The sequence below is a fragment of the Plectrocnemia conspersa genome, unplaced genomic scaffold, assembly GCF_051122295.1.
Source record: "Plectrocnemia conspersa isolate PC_06_02 unplaced genomic scaffold, ASM5112229v1 ptg000006l, whole genome shotgun sequence".
NCBI lineage: Eukaryota > Metazoa > Arthropoda > Insecta > Trichoptera > Polycentropodidae > Plectrocnemia > Plectrocnemia conspersa.
Window position 1 is genome coordinate 23,425,329 of NW_028277170.1, and position 15,765 is coordinate 23,441,093.

The 15,765-nt window shown below is 28.4% G+C and overlaps 1 protein-coding gene across 3 annotated transcripts in view; it reads right to left on the bottom strand.

Moving 5' to 3' along the window:
- Nucleotides 1-2,254: 2,254 nt before the first annotated feature.
- LOC148234558 (uncharacterized) overlaps nt 2,255-15,765 on the bottom strand; it is a 55,903-nt gene continuing 42,392 nt past the window's right edge. The window contains exons 4-8 of one of the 3 annotated variants that reach the window (XM_088187916.1): nt 11,760-11,874; nt 5,699-5,862; nt 3,225-3,408; nt 3,043-3,155; nt 2,255-2,930 (exon numbers count right to left, since the gene is read on the bottom strand). In XM_088187916.1, coding sequence (XP_088044042.1) covers nt 2,916-2,930; nt 3,043-3,155; nt 3,225-3,408; nt 5,699-5,862; nt 11,760-11,874 — 591 coding nt within the window. In that variant the 3' untranslated portion in view covers nt 2,255-2,915. Of the gene's footprint in view, nt 2,931-3,037; nt 3,156-3,224; nt 3,409-5,698; nt 5,863-11,759; nt 11,875-15,765 lie in introns of all 3 variants that reach the window. The other 2 variants (XM_088187914.1, XM_088187913.1) reach the window with 2 other exon arrangements.

Consider the following 15,765-nt stretch of genomic DNA (forward strand, 5'->3'; position numbering starts at 1 on the left):
CAATTGATTGGGATTGTGCATCTGTGCGCCATAATCTTATGTCGCTATTTATTTTTATTCTCATCTCAATTGCAAGTTTGCCAACAATTATGGCGATACGATTTCTGATCCATCTTCATCACTTGAGCCAAAAAATCAACATAATTGCTATATAATTTGCTTCTTTGTAAGTATCTATTTTATTTGACCATCACGATAGACAATTGGTATATGAATATTGACCTGAAAGACCTGTTCAAATATTATATTGATTAGGTACACTTAGATTTTCTTAATCTCTAAGAGCTAGGTCGTACATATAAGGTATTGAAATTTTTTTATGTATTTAACAAAAAAATTGATACGCCTCTCTTAACTTCATATCCATTACAATCTGTCATTAAGTTAAAAAAATGTTTAAAGCAACTGTACAGTAAGGGAAAAATTAATCGTCTCTTGATTTAACTATTTTAAAATATTCTAAGGTTATATCTTGTATATAATAGGATCAATATTGTTACAATACAAATTGTGATTTATTAATTTTCAGGCTCAACAATAAGTTCATAGTGATGTCGAGAGTTTATGGTTTTTATTATTGTTTTATAGGCGATTAAATTGATTATCAAAGATAATATAAAACAAATCAATGTTATTTATAATAATTTATTATTACATTTTATTATTATTTTATACACATACATGTATGAAATATACATTTTTTAATTTACATATAACATTTTTTCAATTTATTTTACATGAAACATGAATGACACTGATATATTTTATTTTTATTAATAATTTTACAGTAATATCGTATTTTTATAATACATATGTATGTATTTAGTATGTTGAGAAGCATCTACATTTTTTTTCAAAACGCACAATAGTTTAGCCACGTGTAAGATATCGTCTGAAGTTTAAGTTTTTACGTACTTTAATACAGTCGATTTACTTTCATTTTTGCTATTTATAACATCATATATTTTTTAATCCGTTCAATGCAACAATTAACTGCATCATATGTATATTAGATTTTTACAGATTTTTTAAATATTAATTTATAACGTACAGAAGTTTATTTAAAATAAAATAAAGTTTTCAGATATAATGACTATTGAAAAATACGTAAAAACTTCTGCTCCGACCTATTAGATATGAATAGCATCGCACTTAAAAGTAGACTGCCGTGAACAATTTATAATAATGTTTAACAATAATAAACAACTTTAACTATGATCGCAAAAAATAAAACAATATTCAATAAATTTTAAATGCAAAAATTAACAATATTTAACATTAACATTATATATTTACATCTTAAATTCAAAGATTATAAACCTGCACTTTGATAGAAAAATGATCAAAACCCGAAGTAGAGATTTTAAAAAACATGATTTAATCGCTTAATAAAGCAATAAGGTACTGTAACCGATTATTTTAATTATCTGTTTATGAAGTAACAATTACACAATTATATTTAGTGTATACTTTAAAATCTTTAATTTCGGTGTATTTTAATTTCAATGTACAGGTTCACACATTTATATATATTAGTTACTATACACTGAACGAACTATTGGAGAGCTTTACATATTTGTATTGTATAATAGTTCGACAAAGTCAAAAAAGTTTAATAACGTTATGTTTTAGTTTAATTTATTTTTATTTCTCATAGAAACGTCGTTCTAAACTTAGTAATTGGATCGTATCGAATCATAATTTAATTTAATATTTGCGATTCGACTTTGTTTTGAAATCTTTGTTAATTTTAACACATTGCGTGAATGTTTCACTTTCTCGGCGAATCAATATTATATTTCTTCCGAGTTGTTGCCTAATAAATTTATATGTTTTTTGGTTTCTCTCGTATATTGAGTATAGAGAAAAATTTAATTTCGTTGAACAATTACAGTATTCCAATTGGTACATTACGTAAGTGTTATTTAACAAACTATGGGAAAGAGTACTGAGGATCTAAGTACAGGATTATTCAGCTTTTATTGAAAGGATAAACATATGTTTTAGTAAACGGTCATATTAAATCAGTAAAAGCACCTCAATGCGGCAATAATACTCGAAGAAGAAGAATACGTAAATACATATCGATGTCCTTAAATGTAAACTGCACAATTGAGCGCTATAGAATCAAAACTCACATAGTGAAATTTTACATGAATTTTGTTAAATGCTGACATATGTAAATAGATTTTTCTACACTTTTGGTAAAAAAAACATATACATAAATAAATTATAACACCAAAAACATAACTAATTTTTTTTGCTTGTTTCTGAAATTAGGTTTTTGTGAATGTCCTATAAACGTGACATTTAAGTAATTTACATCATGATTCTAAACCACTCATTTATTTGCAAGATTAATTAAAAAATAAAATACCACAAGCAAAATAGTTTATCATTTCATTTACGCAAAGCAATAATGGAGTTATTTTCAGACATTTTGTAATGTCACTTTCAGTGACAATAAACATGTCAAATTTTCTTGAGACGCTTTTTATGAACGTAAACGTTTTGATGTAAACGGTAGGAGTGATTTATTTTATTAGTGGAAATAGCTCATATACACTCAAAGCCATGGAAATGTATCTATGCTTCCTATTAGAGTATTCGTAGAGTAAAACAAACAGAGCAGACAAGCTATGTAAAAATGGGCAAAAATTGTCGCGTCGATGATTATTTATGAATAATAATTGTTGTCATAGGACTCTTCCAGTCAATTGTGTGGATCGGTAGACGAGGGTTGGTTCTCTCCTTCTAACTTATGCGGTCTAGAAGCGTGGAGATAAGCTTCGGCTGCTAGAAGTCCCCAACCTTCCGTTTTGACCGGCCACGGTTCGCTGGTAGAAACTCCGTCCGCTGGCTTCTCCGGAGTCTCCGAAGTCCCTGGCGCGCTGCTCAAGGACTCCAGTTGTATCTTAGGCGTATCGGCCCTGTAATATGCCGCTAAAGTTATGCTACCGTCCGAGAACAACGCGACAGTGTCCTAATTTATTTATTCTATTCATCACCAACTTTTTTTTAAAGAGTACAAAAGTACCTGACTGTATGCTCAGGCGTTTGGACACCGTCGTTGGTGCTCGATATCTCTAAGTCCTCGCTGTAGCCTAGTTGCACTTTCATAGTGTCTTCGGTGCTTAATGTGTCTTTATCGAGGGCTGGGAACAATTACTCCATAAAATATATGCAAAATTATAATCGGTGCTTGAATTTAAAAAGGTCATTACCTCTGGTGCGTAGAGCTAGCGCACCCTCTGGCCATCCCACAGAGTCTCCTTCTACATCCACAGGTTCATCTTCATCGCATCTAGCCGTCGTTGGAGATTCTTCATATGGGAGGCTATCTGCGTGGCGCTTGCGACATTTCAAACGTAGGCGTCGCTGCCGATTTGCCTTAACCCTTTGATAAGTCTGTCAAAATAACATAAAATATAATTTGATTTGAAAAACATCGATTTGCATATAAATTAAATTTACCGCGATCGGATTATTGAACTAATATATTTTTTCCGTCTTAAACAACAAATACAAAAATCACAAAAATTTGCAAAAATAAACGTTTAACGTTAATAAAGTGTGAGCCTTTCCAACATTTTATTTTGTTCAACGAACGAATTCTGCGAATTTCGGTCATAGTAGATACCGCCGATAAACATTCTATTCACAAAAGATTTTCAAAGGCGTATCATAATGTTTTATTAGGAAAAGCATCACATTGTTTCGCATAATGAATAAAAATTGTTAAAAGCTTTTGCTATTTGTTTTTTTTTAATTACATTTTGTTAGGTTAATTTTGTTTAACACAATTTCACAAGAAATAGTTTTTAAAATTCGATGTGATTTTAACAATTTTAAAATGGACGCAAAATATTTTTGGATCACCAGAATTTAATTGATGCATATACATCTATTCAAATAAATATTATTTAATACAAATTTAGCAATCCAATTTCGACACTAGAGTTCAATCAAAACTCTTGCGCATATTTTTTCATTTTTAGAATGCAAACATGTGTAATAAAATACTCGTTTTTACAAACAAATTGTAACAAAATCCAGCACGTTTTATTCGAGAGCAAGTTTGAAGTGTCACCTGTCAAGTGCCACAAAAAAGTTAGCTAAAATTTTATGACATGCTATGCCATATATACAGTTAGTCAGTGTGTGGTGACATCTGTCGATTGTATGCTATAATAATAGTTTACAATCAATAAAACAGATGTCACTGATTTATAAAATACTATATTTCAGAATATTTTATTTGACAAATCATCAAGCAAACTGAGCTAAAGCGGGTTTTTTGGCTCCCAATTAAATTTTGTAGAGTCGCAAATTTATTATCGCTGCTCCTTTAAAACGTACTTTTGTATATGAGTAGTCGTATATATTTATTTTGAAAAAGCCTTTGACAAAGTTTGTCATAAGTTATTAGTAAATAAATGTAGGATCTCAATGATTATTTTTTTGTATGCAGTGGATTTAAAATTGTTCAAATGCATTCGATCTGTTGCGGACTTTTTCTCTACATGAGTCGTTGATTTTAATAGTGGAGCAAGTCCATTTTGTTAAAAAAAAATAATTAAGAAAGCTAATATTCATTAGAGTTTATCTTAAAATTTCTGTTTTTAATCAATTCACAATCATATTTATAAATCACAGTGTAAATTTTTTACTAGTAATTTATTTTGTTCAATGATATTAATTGTTTGTTGAATTTGAAAGTGAGGCAAGTCCACTCAAAATAAAATAATTTTAATAAAAATTGAAAAGCGTTTTGTTAGTTAGTTTCCATTGTTACGAGAAAACAATTTTTTTCAATTTTTTTTTATTTACACAAAAGTGTGCCAAGTTCAAACGCAAAAAATAATATTAAAATATAGACTTGCCCGACTTTCAAAATCAACGGATCCCAATCACGGAGATTACCTTCCGTCAATTCTATGCCTTTTATGATCAAAAAATTTTATCATTTTATGATCTCATTTAAATCAGAATATTCTTTCAATTTCGTTGAGATTGTTCTGTCAAGAAAATCATTTATTAAATATATCGAATTGTCATTTAGCTCCCTTCTTGAATTAATAAAAAATATTTATTATATCAAATTGAGTAATGATACATATTACAATTTACTTAGATTAATTACCAAATTATTGTTCGTAATATGCAATGAACGCATTCATATTGAAATTTGCGGTTATGATTCCGAAATACGATTGAAAATAACATATAACGGATATGTCATTCGGGATCTGTCTGGAAAGCAATAAACGTTTTGACTGCGACGTAATGGGGCGCTCTAATCATGGGAAATATTATTACACAGGTCAATTGAAATGCAATTACGTTCTACAGCGTGAGCCATAAGTTTTTGACTTTTGAAAATCTTATAATAAAAAACTACAGGTATTATGATAATGAATGTTTATTTCACAATTTTAAGAACGATGTCTTAAAAATATTTAACTAAATGTCCACCATCCTGCCGCTGGCATTCCTTTACTATGACCCAGGTTCGGTCTCAAAACCAATAATGGAAATAAATAAATTAATTAATCAATTTAATATAAAAAAAAACTAAGGCAAACAAAAATAACAGACCCACTGAAATTTTTGTATAGTTCTAATCTTTATTAAACCGATTATTATTTTATTTATTATATAATTAAAAATACACTTTCCAAAAAAATTGCATTATTACCTCCCATCTGGCATCTTCGTCGTGCTGAGGAGGCGCTGTGTCCCTCGGAGGAGCACTCAGACTGCACAAGTGTTGAAGTTCTTGCATAAAATGCGCTTGTGCCACCCCTGGACCCAATCGAGCGTCGCAGACTCCGCATCTTAATTTTTGCCCGTGGCTTTGCCCTGAAATAGATTAGCTGTCATTCAATAGTCCTGTGCAATGGCTGCATGGCTATTAGAATAATTGAGTTAAGGATATTAGAGGCAGACATCACTTAATAATCGGACATTGACGGTGACGAAGCTCATGCGTGAATATCTCTTAAAGTTGATATAAAAAATGCGATAAGGATAATCTGTATTTTTCAGTTAAGTTATTATAAATCACTTATACCAGTAGTTTCCAACATTTTACAAGTGATATTTTTTAATTTTTAATGACTTGTTAATTAATTCATTTAATGCGTTGGTTGAAATCAGTTTATTAAAAAAATGCCTCATGATTTTCTTAACTTTGATATATTTATTTATGTTTTAATGAAGAAGCGTTAAAATCTATTCTCGCAGAGATATCTCTGTATGTAGACGCAAATAAATTAAAATCAAATAGCAGACATCTACACATTTGGCATGTCTCAAACATACCGCACAAGTGTGAGTCATTTTATTTGTTTTAAAAAAATAATTAATTAATAAGTGACTCACCGGTAAAATGGCAATTTAAAAAATTCAGTATATCCTTTTTCAAATAGTTATTATTTCACCTTTATATTCATCTACCATACTACATATTGTCTTAAATATGCCAATGCTCCTAAGATTTATTTTCTTTCGCCTTCGATTATCTCGAAATAAAATTACCTGAATTTTCAGGTTAAGCCTATTTTTCTGTTCTAATATATCTGATAGATAAGCAACTTTTCTCAACCAAATTTTATCACTAAAGTAAGCCACAAAGTCATGCTTACGTAGAAAAGAAAAACTTTGTGAACAAAAATAATTTATTTATTTGCTCAGTTCTTTAATCATACAGGTCTTAAGAGTTCCATATAAAAAAAGTCAGTCCTCTCCTTTTTTGTTTGAATGACAATAAAAATAATATTCGCATCCTTCGAGCATTCGAAACTCGGATAATCATGGTTTGAGTATGGGAAAATTTATCGCCCGCAATTCACCGCCAGCAATTAATCGCTAGAAGTTTACCGTCGCGTTAATTGATCGCATAAACAATTTATAGCCTACAAATGAGCGCTAGCAATGAAATGTTTTTATAAGGCTAGTCTAAAAATATTTTTTTTTAATTTCAATATTGGAACCTCTATTATTTAATCTATAATGATTTACCAAAATCAACTAGAAATAATTGCAAAAAAAAATTATAAAATAAATATAAATCAATAAATAATACTTACATAATTATTATTTTTGTTTTCCTTTTATTATGTTTCGATTTTTTCTTATTTTTAAAATTTATTAATAAATATTTTAAATGTATTTATTATATTTTTCTAAATTTATACGTAAATGTATTAAATTGTAGCCGCAGAATAAATTATATCTTTCGCGGAATTACTTAAATAAATAAAAATAAAATAAAGACTGCTGCTAAAATTCTGTTCTAAAATGTCTTTGAAAACCTAAACTTAATCTAATAGAAGTTGAAAAACTATAACTAGTTCTAGTTTGCGTTTGAACAGCAAATGGACTTTTCGCAACTGTTAAGGTGAAGTTATATGCTTAATACTAATTAGGGAAGTTAAAATGTATCAAACAATTGCTCAATATTTCAGTCAACCATATATTAATCCTTATATTATAATTTAAAATGACATAAATTTATATAAATTATATGTAGTAAATTGTTTTTGCGATCAATTGACGCGGCGGTAAACTGTTTGCGATTAATCGCTAGCGATAAATTGCTGGTGGCGAATTACGGACGATAAACTTTCCGGACCACAGCTGGAACACCATTCGTAAAAACCCTACAGACGCTTTTCCACTTTATAGTCTATAATATTTTCTCTTTTTGTAATACTCTTCTTTGATAAATTCTGAATGAACATATTTTACGAAAACAGGAGCGCAAATCCGTTGAATTGCTATCAATTATTATTTTTATTTTATTCAAAATATATTTTTAACTAGCCTACAGACTAAATAGTATTATTTTACAGAGATATTTGTTGCAAATTTACTTATCTGGAGTCTCAAGAATAGATTTTTTTTGTGTGGCAATTTCTAATTCGATTTCATATATTGCTTGCATGCAAGCAAGATGCTGTGCTATATTGATTTAAATTAATGAGTTAGATCAAGTCTCGTATAACTAGTTTCATGCAGGTGAAAGAGCTCTAAATATTTTTAGCGCGTTAATTGCTACGATGCTCACCGGTGTCTATCGGTATATAGTAATGACGTTGCGCCATGGTATGCACCAGTGACCGGCAAAGTTTTCTTACGAAAAATACATAGTGAGACTTTACAGAAAATATACATGTAAAAATTATGCACGAGAATACCAGTGAATTATATATTGCAAAAAATTGTATGACATAGTGATTTTCAATATTTTTTAACCTAATTTTTGTTGACTTTGTAAATTTAAAAAAAGTATGCATATAAGTTATAATCCCCGAGTACACGCTCCCACTTTATACGCTCCCTATCTACCGTGTAATGTACTTCTAAGTGCCACTATTATATTTTTTGCGAAACTGATTAATTCCTCAAATTTTTGGGGTAAGCTAAGCGATAAAATAGCTGGATATTTTTTACGCAAATATTTTTTTCAACATTTCATTTTTTTGCAACTCCAAAATGTCCATTTGTAGTTAATTTAAAACAAAAAGTAAACAAAAATATTTTTACTAAAAATTTGCAATGTTTGATAATGTACTTTTCACAGTATTTCAATGATCATAGTATAAAACTGCATTGAAAAAATAAACTGAGACACTCTAGTTCAATTTTTATTGAATCAAAATTAATCGTTTTTGTCAAGCAAACGTATACAAGTGGTGTTGCTATTTGTGACATGATATTATTATGCTAAAAGTATTTATTTTATTGATAGCACTTAATGCTTAATGCATTATTAAGTATGTATATATGTAAACCTTATTGTTATTATTCTGTATTTTTTGTCATTTAAAACACGCTTAACATTAAAAAAATAGTAAAATAAAGTTTATAAAGCACGGCTCCAAGTGAAAAGAGTTTCAGATTAATACATATTGTTATAGAGAGTCACGATCGCGTCCCTCATTCTTACCCGTTGCGACTAGGACGCCAGCGCTTGGAACGCTCCTCTTGCACGAACCATCAAGGTTCGGTGTGCATCATAACTGTTTTATTATTATTATTATTATTATTTTGATTGTGTGTTATTGAAAAAAGCAAAGTTGCAATTTAAAAAATTAAAAAAAAAACACATTATGTGATATTATTCAAAGATAGAAATAAAAAAATAAGCTGCATTATGGTCCATATTTTTTAATTTACTGTTTCAGTTTGCCACCCGATAAAAAAATCCTTTGCAACCCCATTTAGAGTTAGACGATACAACTTTGAGTATAACCGCAATGCAATTTTTATTTTATAAGCCTTGAGAAATTTTTCAGTGTTCATTTTAGAGGCTCGCTTTTTGTGGCCCCTTATTTTTATACGAATATATTCTTTATTCATTCTATATCATTTGCACTTATATTTTTTTAAGCAGCATTATTTATGTTTCTTAACACATTTTTATCAAAGATTTTTTGATATTTTTATTTAACCATTAAAACAACAGCTTCTTATCAGATAAATAATCATAAATTAAACAAAATCAATCTCAATCGATCATAAATTAGATCACCCGATTATATTAGATCATAAATATCGTTATGAGCGACATTTAAAGCGTCCTTCCCGAGTGCAATCACAAAATTCCTGATGTTCTCGGTGATAAATGCGCTGTGGCCGAAGGGGTGCAGCAAAAATAATATAAAAGAGAGAGAGAGAAAGAGTGCACCCTCTAGTTTTTCTTAGCAGCTGCAACGAGGCGAGGGTGAGGATTCGACCCAGTCAAAGGGATTCCTTTAATCCAAAAGCCAAGGGCTCGCGTGATTCGCACTATAAAAAGATAAATACATAGTACATGCGCTAGTGTTGGAAAATATGAACCTTTATCATATAGAATCAACACTAAAAAATGCACTTGAAAGACGGATGCTTATTAAAAAAGTAGCTCAGTGGTCTTCGTAATATTAAATATTTTCATCATATTAAATAAATAAGTTATATTAAAAAATATTTTTTTTTTTTTAATATAACTACTTTTCATTAATAATTATGTTATTTTTAAATTCTGTCATTATTTTATTCATATTAAAAATTGGTTTTCTAAAATTATTTTAAGAAACGTGCATTTATATTATATGTTTGGTACATATATAATATATATTTATATATATAGAATTTATATAAAAAATTAAACAACAAAAACACGTTTTTTTTTATAAGGTATCTTTTAATGGAACTTTTTTGAGAACAATAAATCGTATTTCTGTGAAAAATAAAAATACGTAATGAAAGTTAAATTTAATTACGTTCTACTAATTATGCTCTGTATTTTGGAACAAAAATATCATAAACCAACTTATATAAAAATCTTCTGACAAAATAAAATGAGCAATTATTTTTTTTTCTAAAGAATATCGTCGGTCTATATTATTAATGTTTTCGCCAATAATATTTGTTTTTATTATGTAACTAACGCCCGAATCTAACATTAAATTATGTTTGTCACAAAAATATTATATATAGTATTTATATGTTAAATACAATACAATTTTTATATTGTATATTTTAACAAAACACTATTTTACTGAACAAAATAAAAAGAATAGAAGAAAGAGTATCTATTGATTACTCTGTCCAACAATTGTGTTTTAAAACCGATTTATTTCCACTTTACTGTTTTTCACTAAACCGGTCACAAAATCTTTCGATGCAGGAGTTCAAGTAGATGTCGTATATATAGATTTTGAACAAGTATTCGACAAGCTTTGTCATGAGCTATTATTAAAATAGTTTTGGTTGTTCGGATGATTTAACTATGTTATTCTTAATTGTTTGAGCTTGTAACATATGGCGGTCGATTGTGGAAAGAGCATTTCACTGCCTCGGGGGTACTTCAAGGGTGCATCTTTGGTCCTCTGCTCTTTGCATTATTTAAAACTGACAAATATGGCAGTTATAAATGTATTATGTAGATAATTTTTTTTAATGCATTCGATTTATTGCGGACTTTTATCTAAGTGATTTAGATTCTCTATGGAGATGGGTTTATTGTCGGAAGGTGTTGTCGACAATCAAACCATTCTCGGAAAATCTTAGTTTTGGTTTACAGAACGTCTTCGAGAATCACGATCGCGTCTTCTGTTGATGCTTGTTAGAGCCAGGACTTCCGCGATAGTCGAATTGCCCATTGCTGTCGCCATCCGGCTCCTTAATATGTTGCACATTGTTCTGTTTAAGTCAACTACGAGGAGCTGGCCTACTTCGTATCAATAAATTTTATGATTTTATGAAATATAGTCGACTATCTTCTTGAAAATTGATGTAAAAAAATCATTGTGAAACATTTCTGATTTAATATGACGATGATAAAAAATATATACTACTACATACAAATTACAATAGTTTATAATGTATTTGATATGAAATATATCGTTGAGATAAAAAGCGAATTAATTTCAATTCCATGAACTTCTTTTTAATTTCATTCGATTTTTTCATCTTCTTGTATTTTATTTTAACTGCTGCTTAAATTGACTTTTATACGGCCTGTGGGGGGAAAACCACGTTGCGATTAACGAGCCCTTTAGGGCCACGGGGGTGTAAGTCGTTGGGGTAGTCTCAAGTTGGGGTTAAGTGCCGCTCTGTGATACTTTTTTTAATGTCGTTTTACTCGCAAAATGATACTCGCATTATATATTATACAACATTCATATATAATGATAAAGACCAGACTTTCTCAAATAATGAGCCGTGAAAATACATGTAAATAAGAATGGTATTACTTTTATAAATACCTAGAAAATCGTTGCACGTTGGAGGGTCTGGAGAAGCCGATGCAGCACTGCCAGGTGAACTAGACCCTTCGCGGGGTGCTCTTGATTCCACAGGTGATCCGAATGGTGGTTGACGCTAAAATTAAATATAAATAAAATTTGGATCGTCTCTGAAACTGTTAAAAGCAAAAAAAATGTAACCCTTTGTCATCATTATAAAATTTATAATTAGTAATTAATTAAAATAGTAATAAATATTTATATGAATCTTAATGTCTTACTAAAAACGGTTGCGATCGCGTCCCTTGTTCTTACCGTTGCGATCAGAACAAGCAACAAAAATGTTTTTGGCGGTTGCTATTAAGAGCTAGAAAAAATATATGCGATAGTGCTCATTTATTTTAGAAGTACATAATAACCGTTTTTTATTATTTTCCAATTTTAAATTATTTATTTATTGTTTGTATAATGGCCATCATGTCATTATGATCAAATTAGTAATTTATGTTTCTTGACCTATGACTTAATGTGTTTTTAATTCAATAGATTTGATAAAATTAATCCTAATTTAAATGAATACTGAATACATTCTAAACTACCAATGATGACATTTTATACTTACTTGCAATAAGACGGTTAAGTCATAAATTAAAAATGCTTGATTTAACATTTTTAATGTACATGATTAATTTAATTAAATATTTTAAATAAATTGTAATAATTTTTATTACTTTAAAGAACTGTCTAAAAAATTTACGTTGACAGAAATAATTGCTTTTAGAATATTTTTCTTGATTTTAAAAATTAATAACATAATTAGGATAAATTACTTATATTTTTAACAATTTTAGAGACGCTAGCAAAAACATCCTGTATAATGCATCGAGAAAAAAACATATTTTCATATTATTATCGCAGCATGAATCAGCAATACGTTCACCATATGTTCACAAAGCGCTCGCTAACAATCTGAAAAACATCAAACAACACATTTTTAACAAAAAACCAAATATTCCCAAACATTTGCATTGCAATGATACGCGCCACCTGTAACCGCAATATTCTTTGATGATGCATACACATACATATAAATCTGTTTCTAATATAGAAATCGAGTATACGGGCTCTTTAGTAATGCTATTATAAGAATTTGTATATATCATATCATAGGCTAAAATTAATAATACAATACCATAAATAGCAATTCTAAATTTTTGTGACAGTAAAAAAAATATAACGCCTTAAAAAATTTAAAATAATATTTCATTACGAAAAAAATTGCTGCTTTGTTCAGATAACTATAATTATTTAAAAAAAGTTATTTTTTTATGTAAAAAAACGCTTATTAAAAAATGAGTACATAGAATTTTTTTTTTAATTGGGTACAATTTGCTGTATCATAATATTTTTTTAGTACACAAGAAAAAATTATAATTATGCCTCTAAAACAATATGTTTTATATTTTACCTTTAATTTAAGTTTATTTTTGTCGTAGTTACCGATTCTTAAAATAGTGATAAAAATAGTAATAAAATATAAGTATTTAATATATTATTTCAATCGATTTATTTTGAATGAATTTGATATTAATTGTAAAATTTCAACTAATAATGTTACCTACCCCGAGCAATGTATGTTATATATCGTTGTACAGTGCTAATTAATCATTTATTATTTATTCATTTCATGGCTGCAATCGATAAAATTATTTGAGCTTAAGTTCAGCAATATGCTTGGAAAATTTAAACACAGAGTCCAGATATTTCTCGTTCATCTTTTAAAGGCGGAGCAGAAAAAAATTATCTGCGAGTATTAAAATGTATCGTTTAGGTATTGTCTTAAATTATTTTAATAAAATAATTATTCAAATTTTGTAAATATCTTATTTGAGACCATAGAATATTTTTTTTAACATTGATAAATCAGTGTTAAAAAAAGGAATTTTGTTAGTATATACTAATAAATAAAAAGAGAGAATAAATGTATTTTTTTATAATGTGTATTGGATACTTTTAATAGCTGAAGCCTATCTCCACGCTGCCACATAAGCTAGGAGATGAAAATCAACCCTTATCTATTGATCCACAAAATTAACGGAACAGTCCAATGACGATAATTATTAGGCACAAACATTCATCGACGCGAGAATTTTTGCACATTTATACATAGCTTGTCTGCTCTGTTTGTTTTAGTCTACGAATTCTCTAATGCGAATCATGGCATTCCATGGCTTTGTGTGAACATTGGCTATTTCCACAATTCAATAGATCATTCCTGCCGTTTATATATAAATATATATTTCACAAATCGCACATCTGTAAATGAGCAAATAATCATAAGTATCATAAATCACTGAAAGTAACACTATAAAATGTTAAAAAATAGCACCATTATTTCTTTGCACAACTTCCAGATGAATTGATGATTATTTTGCTTGTGATATTTTATTTTTTAATTTATATTGCAAATAATTAAGTGCTTTAGAATCATGACATAAATTATTTAAATGTCACGTTTAGAGAACATTCACAAAAATCTAATTTCAGAAAATAGCAAAAAAAAATAAGTTGTGTTTTTGGTGTTATAATTTATTTATGTAGATGTTTTTTACCAAAAGTGTAGAAAAATCTATTTACATATGTCAGCATTTTTTACAAAATTCATGTAAAATTTCAACATGTGAGTTTTGATTCTATAGCGCTCATTTGTGCAGTTTACATTTAAGGACATCGATATGTATTTACGTATTCTTCTTCTTCGAGTATTATTGCCGCATTGTGGTGCTTTTACTGATTTAATATGACCGTTTACTAAAACATATGTTTATCCTGTCAATAAAAGCTGAATAATCCTGTACTTAGATCCTCAGAACTCTTTCCCATAGTTTGTTGAATAACACTTACGTAATGTACCAATTGGAATACTGTAATTGTTCAACTAAATTAAATTTTTCTCTATACTCAATATACAAGAGAAACCAAAAAACATATAAATTTATTAGGCAACAACTCGGAAGAAATATAATATTGATTCGCCGAGAAAATTAAACATTCTCGCAATGTGTTAAAATTAACAAAGATTTCAATACAAAGTCGAATCGCAAATATTAAATTAAATTATTATTCGATACGATCCAATTAGTAAATTTAGAACGACGTTTCTATGAGAAATAAAAATAAATTAAACTAAAACATAACGTTATTAAACTTTTTTGACTTTGTCGAACTATTATACAATACAAATATGTAAAGCTCTCCAATAGTTCGTTCAGTGTATAGTAACTAATATATATAAATGTGTGAACCTGTACATTGAAATTAAAATACACCGAAATTAAAGATTTTAAAGTATACACTAAATATAATTGTGTAATTGTTACTTCATAAACAGATAATTAAAATTATCGGTTACAGTACCTTATTGCTTTATTAAGCGATTAAATCCTGTTTCTTAAAATCTCTACTTCGGGTTTTGATCATTTTTCTATCAAAGTGCAGGTTTATAATCTTTGAATTTAAGATGTAAATATATAATGTTAATGTTAAATATTGTTAATTTTTGCATTTAAAATTTATTGAATATTGTTTTATTTTTTGCGATCATAGTTAAAGTTGTTTATTATTGTTAAACATTATTATAAATTATTCACGGCGGTTTACTTTTAACTGCGACGCTATTCATAACTAATAGGTCGGAGCAGAAATATTTACGTATTTTTCAATAGTCATTATATCTGAAAAATTAATTATATTTTAATAAACTTCTGTACATTATAAATTAATATTTAAAAAAATTTAAAAAAATCTAATATACATTTGATGCAGTTAATTGTTGCATTGAATAAATTAAAAAATATATAATGGTATAAATAGCAAAAATTAAAAAATAATTTTGAAGGTAAATTGAGTGTATTAAAGTACGTAAAAACTTCAGACGATATTTTACACGTGGCTAAACTATTATGCGTTTAGAAAAAAAAATGTAGATGCTTCTCAGCATACTAATTACATATATAAATAAGTAAAA